At 38.4% G+C, this 13391-nt stretch overlaps 1 protein-coding gene and 1 long non-coding RNA gene across 5 annotated transcripts in view; both read left to right on the plus strand.

The window, feature by feature from the left end:
* Positions 1-533: 533 nt before the first annotated feature.
* Positions 534-3525, plus strand: LOC120442207. The gene is made up of 3 exons (XR_005614571.1): positions 534-739; positions 1984-2094; positions 3257-3525. It is a non-coding gene; the product is annotated as an uncharacterized LOC120442207 (long non-coding RNA).
* An 8964-nt stretch (positions 3526-12489) lies between these two features.
* Positions 12490-13391, plus strand: part of cadm1a (cell adhesion molecule 1a) — a 450442-nt gene continuing 449540 nt past the window's right edge. For 2 of the 4 annotated variants that reach the window (XM_039618269.1, XM_039618268.1), the window contains exon 1: positions 12493-12753. In XM_039618269.1, the coding sequence (XP_039474203.1) occupies positions 12681-12753 (73 nt within the window). In that variant the 5' untranslated portion in view covers positions 12493-12680. Of the gene's footprint in view, positions 12754-13391 lie in introns of all 4 variants that reach the window. The other 2 variants (XM_031747600.2, XM_031747599.2) reach the window with 2 other exon arrangements.

Genomic DNA, 13391 nt, shown 5'->3' on the forward strand with positions numbered 1-13391 from the left:
CTTGTGACTGAAGTTTGGTCTGTTTACAGCATCCTGCCATGCGATTGCATTTGTCCCTAACCATCGGGAACCCTCACATTAACTTTTATCAAGTGGAAAAAAGTTAGCGTTCATCCTCCAGCTTCACTGTTTATGTTATGCTAACATAGCTGTGTCGCTAGCGATCAGGTAGCACATCATTATATACCAGCTAGCCCAACTTCAGTAACCTTACAAACATCACTGCTGTTTACTTTCCTGTTTTCATTTATGTCGGAAGTGATAGCAGAGCTGTACGTTTGTTGTTTCAGAAATTTCTCAGTCAGGACAGGCTATATTATATTGAGATGGAAACTAGCGAGCTAACTTCCTGCTAACTTCTAACTCTGTTAAATTTTATAAATTCTGTTTTCATGGAAGCCTGGATGTTAATCTTAATTGTTACATCTGGTAAAGCAGCAATGCTGATCATTTTATTACAGATGAAAGAATTTACACAGTTTTTCAACTCTCACTGATCCCGCAGTGTCCGTTTGACTTTGGGATCTGAAGGGGAGCCAGACTGAAGCCAGACACGGCTAATGACATCAGACTTAAAGACCGGATGGTGGAAAGGAAGAACTCACTATATTATATTAGGATATTAAGATAAGGCTTGTAGTATCCTTAAGTCACACTGTTTTTTTGTTTTTTTCGCAGCAGATGAACCAGCTGAAGGCTCTGCCTCCCATTCTACTTTCAGAGACCTTTAAAACAGCAGGTAAGCCTGCACCCTTGGAATGATTTGCTCTATTGGGATGATATGACTCTAGTTCTTTAATCTACGATCACTCAAGACTTTGTACATGTATGAAGTATTTTAAATATAATTCAGGATTTAACAGGGGCTGGAGGAAGAGAAGCTAATATGGAAAAACTGTGGTCTTGCTTTCTAGGCTTTTTCAGCACTTTGGATCAATTGAAGGCTTTTTATGGAGCTTTTAGAACAGGAATTACAGTAGTCCAGCCCAGAAGTAACGCATTTTTCAGCATCACTCTGGCTGAAGAAAAAACAGTCCTAGATATCTGTTTAAATGACATATCCTGCTCAATAATGACTCCAGCACCATAGTAGTTAATCCAATATAATAACATCCAGACACCATGACAGGCAATTAAAAGGAGATTGGATGTTTGACGACAGTACTCACTTGCTGGGCCCATTGCATCTTTAACACACTGATTTCAAAATGTTACACTTTCAGTTGCTATAGTATTTTCTGCTTCAGCAGTTTACACTGATGTGTTTCAGGTAGGGGGTGCTGTGGGGCTCTCTGTATGAGTTGGGTAGCTGTAAGACTCACACATGTTATGCATGTTTTAAAATGATGATGGTCTTTAACATGAAGTAAAAAGCTTGGTCTCTGAAAGCATAATCATCTAAGAAACACAGCAACACTGTGCCTGCATCTCACTCTTTATCAGAGGCCCCTCAAACTCTGTTACTTCCTGGCAAAACCAGCCACGATCTGATAGGAAGCATGACACAGTTTACACACACGCTGTCCAAGAGCAGCTCTGCAATGTCTGTTTTAAAAGCCACAAACTGTCTCCAGTGTTATAGTCATTTATCCTGCAGCCTGTTGATTTTGATAATCGGCTAAACTTTTTAAGGATCAATTAAGAAATTCGAAAAATCACTTTTTGCATTGGCATTTTCATGTCGAGTTGCACTTCAGAGGTGTGATGACCATACTGGGGCACAACTGAACCCATGTAATCTAAGATCTAAGCTTAGGTCTTAGATTGCAATAACAGGGGCTTCATTGTAGCCTGAAGGCCACTTAAAGAAATTACAAAAAGTTTGCCAAAGCGATTCCACGATGTGTGGAAGACTAAAAGTGGTCAGACTATCAAGTTTGCTGGAATTGCAGAGTCTTTGTTTTTGCCTTGTATATTGTATATCCATGTGTGTTTACATGTTTCAATACAATCCTTCCCTCATTTCCCTTTTTCTTAATATAGACGAATGTGTGGTGAATGATCGATGAGTTTTCAACTGGACTGACACCTGCAACAGAAAGCCTTATTGCAAAAAAGAACTGTTCATCCTTAAATTGGATAGGGAAATTGGAGGTATTATTATTTTCATTAGTTTAAGATTGAATGTAGTGTCTTGTAGAAAACAATTTTATTATTTCTGTGGAAAAAGAAATTCTTTTTGGACTAAAAAAGTGTTTCCCTCACACTTTAAGTATTAAGATATAAATCTTTTTATATTTCTTATCATGTCCCCAGTCCATTTTTTGCATCAAAAGCTTCGAGTTAAGCCACCGTGTTGTGTTTTACAAACCGAGTCTTTCTTTTAAAAGTATCCACAAATTACTTAAAAGCTATTTTTTAAAGAACCTACTACTAAAACTCTCTGGCGGGGAATAGTGCCCTTTTCACCTTGTTCCCAAGAGTACATGCATGCAATAATTTGAAATATTGTGAAATCTTGATGAAAAACCACACATCACCACAGATGAAACAAAGCCAAGGGATGAAATTGGGAAGCAAACTAGTTGAGTCTGAGGGATTCAGCTCACATTTGCTCAACTAACATTAATATTTATCATTTGGAGAAAACTGCTCGTGTATATTTGCTTTTTAAATAAATTCCTATAGAGTGAGTTCGGCTTACCCTCACTATGTAATCATACCGTGAGATAATTGATAGAGCCAGTAAATAAAGAAACGAATAACATGAATCGTGTTAAATATATGATGAACGATCAATGTGAAGACTTTATAGCTATAGAATACATGTTTTCATGTATATCAGTGGGTACACTGGCATCATCCCACATAATGATGAAGGAGGAGAGAGGTGCTTTGAACACCATGAATCTCACACTACCCCTGGCTCTTTTCAAGGGGAGGTGACGATTGCTTGGCTTGTCAGCCTCCAATCCTGCCAAGCGCTCGACAGACCAAAGGTATGGACGGTTCACAAACAGAATTTTTAAATCTGGCCTGGATCAAAGGGCTGAATAGGAAATCACAATCAACTGGTAAGAATGTCAATGAACTGCATAATCCACAGCTATCGGAGAAGACAACAGCAGAAGGTTCGGGAAAAGCGAGACAAAGTTTATCTCACTTTTGTCTCGAAAGAAAGGTTTATTTCTCGTTAAAGATACTCTAATTTGTTGGTGCCCTTTCTTCCAAAGTCCACCTGTGATGTCCACAAAGTCGCACCGATTCAGCAAAACATATATATATAACATCTTTCTTTCTCTTTGTGTTTAACTAGATGCTGAAACCCTTTCACTACAGGGCTCTAAGATGTTATCAGCAACGACTGATCATAATTTCAGCTTTCGACTCATAAGGAGCCATAAAAGCAGTAGGACAGATCAGCCTCATGGCTGTTGAGAAGCACAGAAGGCAGGTGGACACAACCATGCCAGGTCAAACTGCAGAAGGTTGGGTCCAGTACCAGATGGTTTGTCTTGATCAGAACACTTGACTGAGGATATGCACAAGAAAGTCCCACAGCTGCCTCAACAAACCCAAAGAAAGAAGAAGGCCTGCCAGAATAACAGAATAACTGTTGTTAGTTCAGTTCTTGAAAATAAAATATTCTGGAATTTCTCTGTAAGTAACAATTGAAATGGTGTTTTCCTATAAATGTAAGCTGTAATTGTAGTAGAAAAATACTCCTTTTTTCTTGAGTGAAAGTCCCAGTTTTATGAGGTTATAAATGTGTTCCAGGGCTTTAACTCATCCTCTCTAAAAGTGCACTCTTCTCTCCTTTAGCTGGCTCACTTACCTATTTTATCCAGCCTACATTTTGAACCTTGACAACATGAAAGCTCTAATTGTCACAGAAGAACTGTATTAATTTCTTTCATTTTGATGGTGGTTTGGGCCCGTGTTTGAGAAACCCGTGGCCATTCATTCAAAAGTGTATCTACAAGTGTCAAAGCCACTGTTACAATTGGTGGTGCTACACTATGTGCGCTGTGTATTGACATAACAGTGCAGTTTGAGTTAGACCTTGTCAGATACAACAGACAATTGAATTCTCCAGCTCAGCTTGCACCTAGAGAATAGCACAACTGCAAAGTCAGCTTTAAAAAAAAAAGCGTGAAAGAAGTGTGTGATGAAATCCCACTGTGCACAATCCCTGAGACGCAACAGTAGTTGCAGTGCTTTTTTTAATCTTGTTTTAGCCTTTGATGTAAACGTCTTGTTTTTTCTTTTTTTATTCAATTTTTAATTTTTATTGTTTAATTTTTTTTACAAGAGAAACTTTGTCAAAGCAACAACTACAGAAACTCTCTCAACATTTTAAAACTGGATATTTACCACACAGAGAGCAGCATATATGACAAGACATGAAACAGCAGTAACTGACATTAACAAACATCTCTAATGTGAAAGATAAAATTCGTGTTTTAGTAACCGACTCTTGGATAGAAGATTATGAAAGTTGCCTGTAGAGTTAAATAGATTTTTTTCTTTTTCAAACTGAGACGCTGCGCTCCAGCACGACGAAACAGTTAGAGAAGGCTCAGTGGAGTAGCTTTTGTTGATTATAATGCCAATACAGCCCCATGCACTAACTGCTTCCATCTACAGTGTTAACAGCTGAAGGCTGTTCTGTGGGCACCTTTGTGTGTACCTAGTTACTTCAATGTGAATAGTTCTTTTGGCATAAGTATCTTTCTTCAATAGTCTTTTGTGATTACCAGCTGTGCAAAGCTTGCATTAGAGTGCAATACACTGCCCTTTGTGGTCCCAGGACCCTTCACTAATGCCCCGCAACTTTTGTATGGCAAACCCAGAGAGACAGCATTAGTAAGCATCGCTCATCATCTTCCATTGGTTCATTTAAAAGACTTTATGGATTATAAATCCAGTGCAATATTGAATAAATACATAATCATTTATTTTGATACTGTGTCAAGCAGTGGCTTATAATGGGTTGTGTGCATTTTGCAATTATACAGTTTTCTATTAATTAGTAAATTGCATAGGTTTTCTATGATGTAACATAACTGATCGATGAATAGTGTGCGTATTACTGTTTCTTGCAGTTTCTTGTGCCTATTTATATACATTACAGACTTGTCTGACCCTCATTTCAGTCCACTGGCTGTCCCTTTTTACTGCCATCACCCTTCAAACCTCTTTTCTGCTTTGTCCCTTTCTCCATCATTACAGGAGCCACAGGAGGGGTGATGAAGCTATAAAGCCTCATTGAGATCTTGCCCCCAACCTCAGTCTCATATCTCAGATTCCTCCCTGCAAAAATTCCTGGCTTATGGCTATCATTGATTCTCAATCACACCTCTGTTCATCCTTTTGTGTTTCCTCCTCCGGACCCATCACGGACCCATCTTTTTATTTTATTTGGACAGAGTTGAATGGGGGTGCGTATGTGTGGGAGGGGGCCTGCTGCTGTTAAAAATCAAATATCTGAATTAGTGCGCACAATGAGTATCAGTTTGGACCTGAGCATACAGATATGTACATACATTTATTAGCACTCGTCAAGTCTTCATGATATTAACACATATCTCATAAATCGTATAAAATGCTAATATCAATATTCTCACAAATGAGAATGTTCAAAGCCGCAGAATCCACCTCTGCCGTTAAATCAGCCTTTATTATTTATCCGCTCACATCATTCATCATGTAATCCTTCATGTCCTCGGAGACAGCGGTTATACTTTGCTGCCTAGAGAATTTTTGATTCCCTGGCCAGTAGAGTGTTTTCCTTATCTGGAATCGCCCTATGAGATAAAGGAGGCAGTGGCTGTGGAAGGCTTCAAATTAAACTCATAGCCTATCAATTCTCAGTGTCAAGCAACTAAAATTAGTACTATGTAGCTCACCAGCACCAGGGTTTAGTCCTACTGCAGCCCAAGCATCTCTGACAGAGAAACAAGCCAGTGTGAAGCCAGTGTTGCCTCAAAGATTCCTGGCTGCTGCACCGCCACACTATCTGTAAGAGTGCGCATTTGGCTCACTGTGACTCTTTCAGCAGTGTGTGTGTGTGTGATTGTTTATCTTTCCTCTCTCTCAGACACCACTCTGATGTAGACTTCCTACCTGGGAGTGGTTACTTTGGGGATGCTTATACTTGCCAACTATCCACCCCACTTTATTTTCTCTTTTTTTAAAAAAACCTGAAACACATGCCTTAATTTCAACATCACAGTCCATTTAACCATTTTAGGATCTAAAGTGATCCCAGGCTTGCAGGTTCTTCTTTCACTTGGCTTTCTCTGTGAGCACCGGAACCAATAGGTGGCAATGTTGGTCAATTGGTTTAAAAAGTCATCATGTCAGTCAGTCCATCCAGCAGTGATCTCTGCAATATACAGGAGGGAAACATAAACCACTCACAGAGGATTCAGTGGCTCTTTTATGCTTGCTGGTTTGGATATGGTTTCTTCCTTAGAATAAAATATCTTTCTGCTTTTAGCATTGTTTTTTGGCGTATGCAGCATTCTTTATAATAACAAAGACACAGGCAGTGTTCAGTTATACTGAAGGGCTGACAGAAGTAAATATGAGGAAGTGCTCTTGGAGAGGCTGAATCAATTGTGGGAGGAGGAATTAATGCTGGGGAGCAGATAGTGCAAATCCAGCTTCAAGGGATTTCAATCAACACTTGGACTGAGCCTAAAGCATACTTGGTCTGGCCTTGTTTGTAGAAGAACAACAGTCACCAGCCCACATCAGACTTGTCAGTAGCACAGTCCAAAAAATGTCCCATTCTGCAAATATCTTAAACCGGGCCATATTTAATCTGAGTGTCACAGGAATCAGAGTATGTTTTTAGATGCTAGTACTTACAGACAAGTGACAATGTAAAAGAAAACAAAACAAAAACAGATGTCTGGCCCCAACAATGAGGGAATCTGGTTGGCTATTGATCCAAATTTGCTCTGAGTGATTACTTTTATCCTGTGATGAATCATTTCTAGCCTAATGGGAGTGGTCTATTGCAATCACAGCATCCACAGGAGTCACTGAAAAACCTTACCGTACACTCTGTAATAAATCTCAACCCAGCTGAGCACCTATGGAAGATTTCTGATTGTGTTTAACAGTCCTCTCCACTCCAATCACTGAAATGCCAAATATATAAATATCTTTTTGAGGGAGATGATCTATCCCTTCAATATCCTCCAGTTCCAGACACTTATAAAGTCAATGCCATGGCACACGGAAACAGTTCCAGCAGCACATGGTGGCCTAAAACCATGACAAACCCCTAAATAAGACACTTTATTTTTTACTTCAAACAGTAAATTTAGCTTGTAATATCATAGTTTAGAAGAGTTCTAAAAGATAAGACATTTATTATATAGTCATAATGATATATTTTTACTATACTGTATAAATATTTTACCTCACTGAACAACTGGCATTGTAGTTCTTCTTTTAACATGGCAAAAAAGGGCATCTGAAAAGTCAGCAATAATAAAAGCAGCCACATGAAATAGTGAAATATAAATATAATATAAGGTGACATAAACATAATGCAGGCACAATTTGTACATATTCAAAAGCCGTTAGGTTAAATATTTTTAAGATACTAAATGCAGTACGTCATGTTGCCAACCTACACACATGTATATCAAGATAGCATGACAAAACATTCAAAGATTAGGCCCTGCCACATAAGCCTGGAGAACTGTGGGTGACCATTTGGCAATCATCACAAGGGAAAAGTGTACATTCTCCAACTAGTTGGTGAGTGGCTGCTGAAGACTACTTCCAGTCACTTTGAAACAGAATGGAAATGCATTCCTTGCAATTGCTTTGATACCTAACAGTAGCTGCAGTTGCCATTAGTTTGCATGAAGATGCCAACTTGTCTGCAAACACTCCCAAACAACAAGACAAGCGGCATTTTAACCGTGATCCAAAGTGAAATTTGTACCTTTATTCTTGGCAATGTGTTGATAAGGCAGAACTGTCACTTAAGGTATATTCTTCAATTCCAATTTGTGGTGCACTTTTTCAAAGTTTCACTCCAGTTGGGAGAATAAATGGTGAATACTTGTGAACAAGTTAGTGATTGTTATCAAGGGGTCACCAACCAGTCTCTTGGTCTGTGTGACTGAAACCATAGATATGTACTGCAGTCATGGATTGAAGCTGCCATATGTAATTTCGTGCTAGAAGGTCTCTATATGAAGGACACCTCTGACAAAAAAGATGTGAAGATCAACATTAACCTGATTGTCAGTCATTGCATCAATCCCAAGTTAGAACTTGCAGTCCACAATACTGTCAAACACATTACAGAACCAAGTAATTCTCCTATATTTATAGACTCTCAAGGTCCAGAAGCCTCCTGTTCATCTCAGCAAATGGATCAGGGGTTGTCTCCTTCCCTGTCTGTGAAATTTGCAGACATGGGGGCAACACACCATCAAGACAGACTGTTTTGAGGCTGAGGTGTTGCAATCTCCTGGAGTGGAGGATTTATTTATTCTTTTTTTAAACATGAAGTGCTGTTCAATTTTGAGATTACATAATGAGTATTAAAGTTAAGCAGCACTCATAGCCAAACGGCAGTAAGTAAATAGTCTTAATTCAAACTGTGGTCCCACTGTGGTTTCAGAGCCAGTTTCAGAAATGTTAAGAAAAGAAACAAGTTTCACTTCTTGTGTCCTAGGTGCCATTGTTTGTGATGAAAAGAGCAAGGTATTACAATCCTAAATAGGCACTCCTCCACAATCCCCTGTAGTCTCATCCACACATATGGCTGCTGTGAGGTTTCTCATGCTTTACTACTTGCTGCTACTACTGTGGATCATGCCAGGTACCTCAACTAACCCCATATATTTCCCTATTTGAATACTTCCTCTTATAACACCTTATTTTGCTTACTTTTCCAGTCATATCCTGCCTGTACGTTCTTACTCATCTGCAACAAAAAGTCATACTATCCCATGTGGCCTTGGGGGTAAGCTAATACTTGTAACCTACATTGCATCATTGTTATATCCGCCCGTGTGCTGGTAGATCTGAGAAACTAAAAGAAAAATGACCTTCTGAATTCAAGGTCACATCATTATTAATTAATGATCTGATTTTCTCAAAGTATTTGCACATTCTTATTTATAGTAACTCAGACATGACTGACCTCGGTAGACTCAGCCACCTCTGCCGAAACACACTTCCACCTGCCTGTTAGACATTTATAGGAGATGTCTTAGGGTCCCATTTCCTTATTTTTTAATTTTACTTTATAGACCATTGTGCTGCTCCCCCCACACTCAGTTCTACACTCAGGTAAAACAGGTCCATTGATTCTTTCTTCTGGTTTATGACTGGCCAACTTTGATTTAGTAGATTTCTTTGTGTTAGATCACAGAGCTGCAATTTTTAAAGCGCCATTTTAGGACATCATCCTGTCAAATTGTGCTTGATTTTTAATTATGACTCTGCATCCAGACTCCTTTCTAATTGGTCAACATCACCATTAAATGTTGAATTTTGCCCTCTTTTGACATATACTGTGCCTCAATTCTTTGCATTGCTCCACTGAAATGCAGAACTTGTAAAACCAAGAAATTCTAAATGGTCATATTATTGGAGCCGAAATGGAAACTAACTTCAGACACAATTGCCCATTATACTTTTACCACTTATCTTTTATAAGTGGTAAAAGATAAAGATTTGCATATTTGTTTGACACAGTATCAAATATCATTCAAAGGGCCAGGCTCAGTCTGTCTTCTCAATGGTAGATCTGTTTTTTAATGATCTAGTCTCACAGTGTGATAGGAAAGAGCAATTTGTTACCCTTTGGTCTCAAATTGCACCTGATTCACAAATCAAGTTTGCTAATATTACTGCTTTGCTGTCCCAGTTTTAAATTATTAACTATTCAGAACTATTTAAAATAGTTTCTAAAAAGAAATAATTTACCCGAGGCTTAAATGCCACCTCTGATCATCAGTTTATTCTATAATTCTTAATAACTCTTTATTTTGCTGATTTACTGGTTCTTTATTACTCAACAACCACAGACCAATTATCTAAGTAACTGCTGGAGAAAGTCAAGTCAGTTCATGTTTTTTAAGAACAGTAATGGTATTTTTAAGAGTTTACAGTTAGGCTTAGAATCTCACCACAACACAGAGACATTTCTCTGTATGACCTACTTTTAACCACTGACAGACGTAGCTACACACCCCTAGTGCTTTTAGATCTGAGCATTGCTTCTAATAGGATCAGTCGTTCCATTTCCCTTAACCACTTATGAACCTGTGTTATTGTTAAGGGAACTGTCCTACATGTATTACATCCATATCTCACAAACACAACATTTCCAGTTACTACAGAAAATGCCTGTTTCTGTCTAATTCAGTTTTGGTGTTCCTCAAGGCTCTATCATTGACCCACTTGTAATTACAGTATACGATACATGTTTCCTCTCAAACAGGTTATTCATCCCACTCTAAACTAGCCCTATCTGTTTACCTTTTCCACAGATGTTGACTGTAGCCAACCTTCCTAAACTAAATAACTTAGATGTCTTAGTCACTGACTTAGTTATTGACCAAAACTGTTAAACAACCTGATAGAAATCTTTGTCTTTTCTATGATGATCTCTGTTTTAATGTTATGGTGAAAAATATTTTTTCCAGTGATCTTTTTTAATTAAAAACTATTACTGTAGCACACACTGTACTAATAAAGCAATTAGGCTTTTCACTTACATCAAAAACTTATTAACTACTTATTAGCCTACATGTAAGTTGGTGACTGGGTTTAGATACTATTACTAGGTTTCTACTAGTGAACAAATGGAAACCTTCAAACTCTAGATCTCTTGGATGTTTTCATTGCTTTGGATTCTTTTATATTAAAGTTAAGCATAATGTAACCTTGTTAAGTTTTTTTTTCTTAACAAGGTTACAAACAAAGGTTATAAATAAAGTGTATTGATATATATTCCACTAGACAAGTTAAAATCAGAAAATTTATACAGGTTTTTGAATGTGTTCAAGATATACAGAGAAATGCCCCAATTGGTTCGCAAGCTGAAATCCAAATCTTTGTTGCTATGAGGCAAAATTGCTAACCAGAACATTATATCAAACTAAATTTTAAATTTTAAACAATTTAAATCACAGCAAAACAGCAGAATTTTACTGCATTTTGCGAAATGTCAAATCACTTTTCCCTGGCTTATTCTGTGGGATAGTAAAAGGTTTGGCTCTGGTAGGAAAATGTCACCAGCTTTTTTTTTTCTTTCTTTTTCTGATTTTCATGACAGAATCTCAAGGAGTGTCTACTATGGTGGCTCCAGGATTGCATCATTACTTTCTACAGTTGATTTAATTCTACTCTGGAATGTGAGACTTCACAATGGGCATCAGAAGTGAAAGAGATCAAGGCTTTGTTCAAAAGTGGTGAGATGAAACAATCAATAGATTTCATTGGCTTTGTCAGAATTAAATAGGATACTGTACTATACTCAAGTGTTAAAACACCACACACTTCAAAACAGACATAAAAAAACATGTTTGCACCCTGGTGCAAAGAACAATCTCCTGGACTTCAGTTTTTGATTTCATCTGGCATGCTTGCAAGCTGTAGCTCAGTATTTTATCATTAATTGGGTATAATGTCAAACCACAGGCTCATTGGCTAATGACTTTTCAATCCCAAGATGTTAACCAGTAAACATACCCTAAATAATCCTTCTTTAAGAAACAAAATATGACCAACGTTTACAAAATGTACTTAAATTTTTATTCAATTCAACCCATAATAACTGGCAGAGCACTTGTACAGTTCAACTCAAAAAGTTATTTTCAAGGGAGTCTTTTGCAACAACATGTACTGCCCCCTGGTGGCTTTTAAAAAAGAGGTCACGTAGGCCTCACTTTTCTAATCTGGAAGATACATCTATTATATTGTTTATGATAGTCCCATATGCTTTTGCTCAACTTTTTATTATGTGTTCAATTTATTTTTAATGCTCTCAGTTTTGTGTAGACTGATTATTTTCAGAAATTAACACAACTTACTGACGTAGAAGTGCAGCTGCCAAAAGAAAATCACCTGTGGTAAGCTTGTGGAGTATTTCCTTACATATATTAACCTAGTTAACTACAAACCTTATTTATCCAAAAAGTAATTAAAATGATCTGGGAGTGCAAAATTGTTAACTCCTAACTGCAGCACTAACTAAGCCTGTGCCAGGCAAAATGCTAAACTTGAGCCTTCAAGACAGTGTTCCAGAAATTAATATATCCATCTTTTATATGCAGGGGGGCTGGGGGCCTTCGGGCCTCAAAAATAGTATGACCACCCCTGCTCTTCAGAAGCATGACATACAAGTGGGTGAAATGATCAGTATAGTTTTGAAATGTCCAAAATACAAAAGAAAAACTCTACAAAAGAGAATAATGCCAAGCTACTAACACCACACACAGGCACCTCCTAACCAACCCTGCAGCAGAACACAGCGTTAAAAACACTTTCCCGCCCTCCAATAGCATATTCAGAGAGCTATTCAATAGGCTGTGAGGCACGTCCATTACAAATAACACTATTTATCAACAGTGGTAATAAATGAATATGGTAAATAGTACCCTCCCTTTCTCGCATCTCATTAAGTGAGTCCCGTTGTAGCAGCTATAGGTGAAGCTGCCTCTATCTCTACCATACTGAAGCAGGTGTCCAACATGGCGAACGCTCGCAGCGGCTCTCTCGCGACTATTCTCTTTTTATTCATGTCTTCGGCGGCTCTTCACAAAGGTAGGACTTTTCCCGAGGGTGTCTAAATGGAAGTGGCACTTTGTTCTTAGATTTCCGTGGATGTAGATGCGAACGAGTGCAATTTGAACAGCGTTCTGGGCAATTTGTGCTTTTGAGAGCATTCGGACGTTACTGTGCAGTTGTACTGTGATGCTGTTGAGCAAGAAGTAACAAAACCTCCCCGTAAAGTTGAATTACTGTGAGGAAAGAAGCCGATGCGCGTGTGAATGCATCGGAACCGGCGTTACAGATGCGTTGCCCCTGGAATGCATCACTTTGGTCAGCTCACCATTAGGCTATAGGCTGAATGGCTTTGCTGCTACACAGCTGGCAACTCTTGGGTTTTAAAAAAAATAAAATAAATGCTGATGTGAGAAAACAAATAGCGTGGTGTTTTGGTCGCTTGAGGGATATAAGGATGTATGTGTGACATGCTTAAACTGAGGGTTGCTTATTCAGTGCGCTAGCTTTGCTTTACTTGTGTAGCGTGTTCGGAACGCTGTGAACCTCAGAAAACAGCGGTGCGTTCAAGTGGAATAGCAGCAGCCCCGACAACGTGCAATCGGAGGAAAAGAAAGCGCAAACTGCTCAAAACTGTGTTCATTTAATGGGAAGAAACAGGAATTATCATGCATTAA

Source organism: Oreochromis aureus, linkage group 10 (assembly GCF_013358895.1).
Source record: "Oreochromis aureus strain Israel breed Guangdong linkage group 10, ZZ_aureus, whole genome shotgun sequence".
Classification (NCBI taxonomy): domain Eukaryota; kingdom Metazoa; phylum Chordata; class Actinopteri; order Cichliformes; family Cichlidae; genus Oreochromis; species Oreochromis aureus.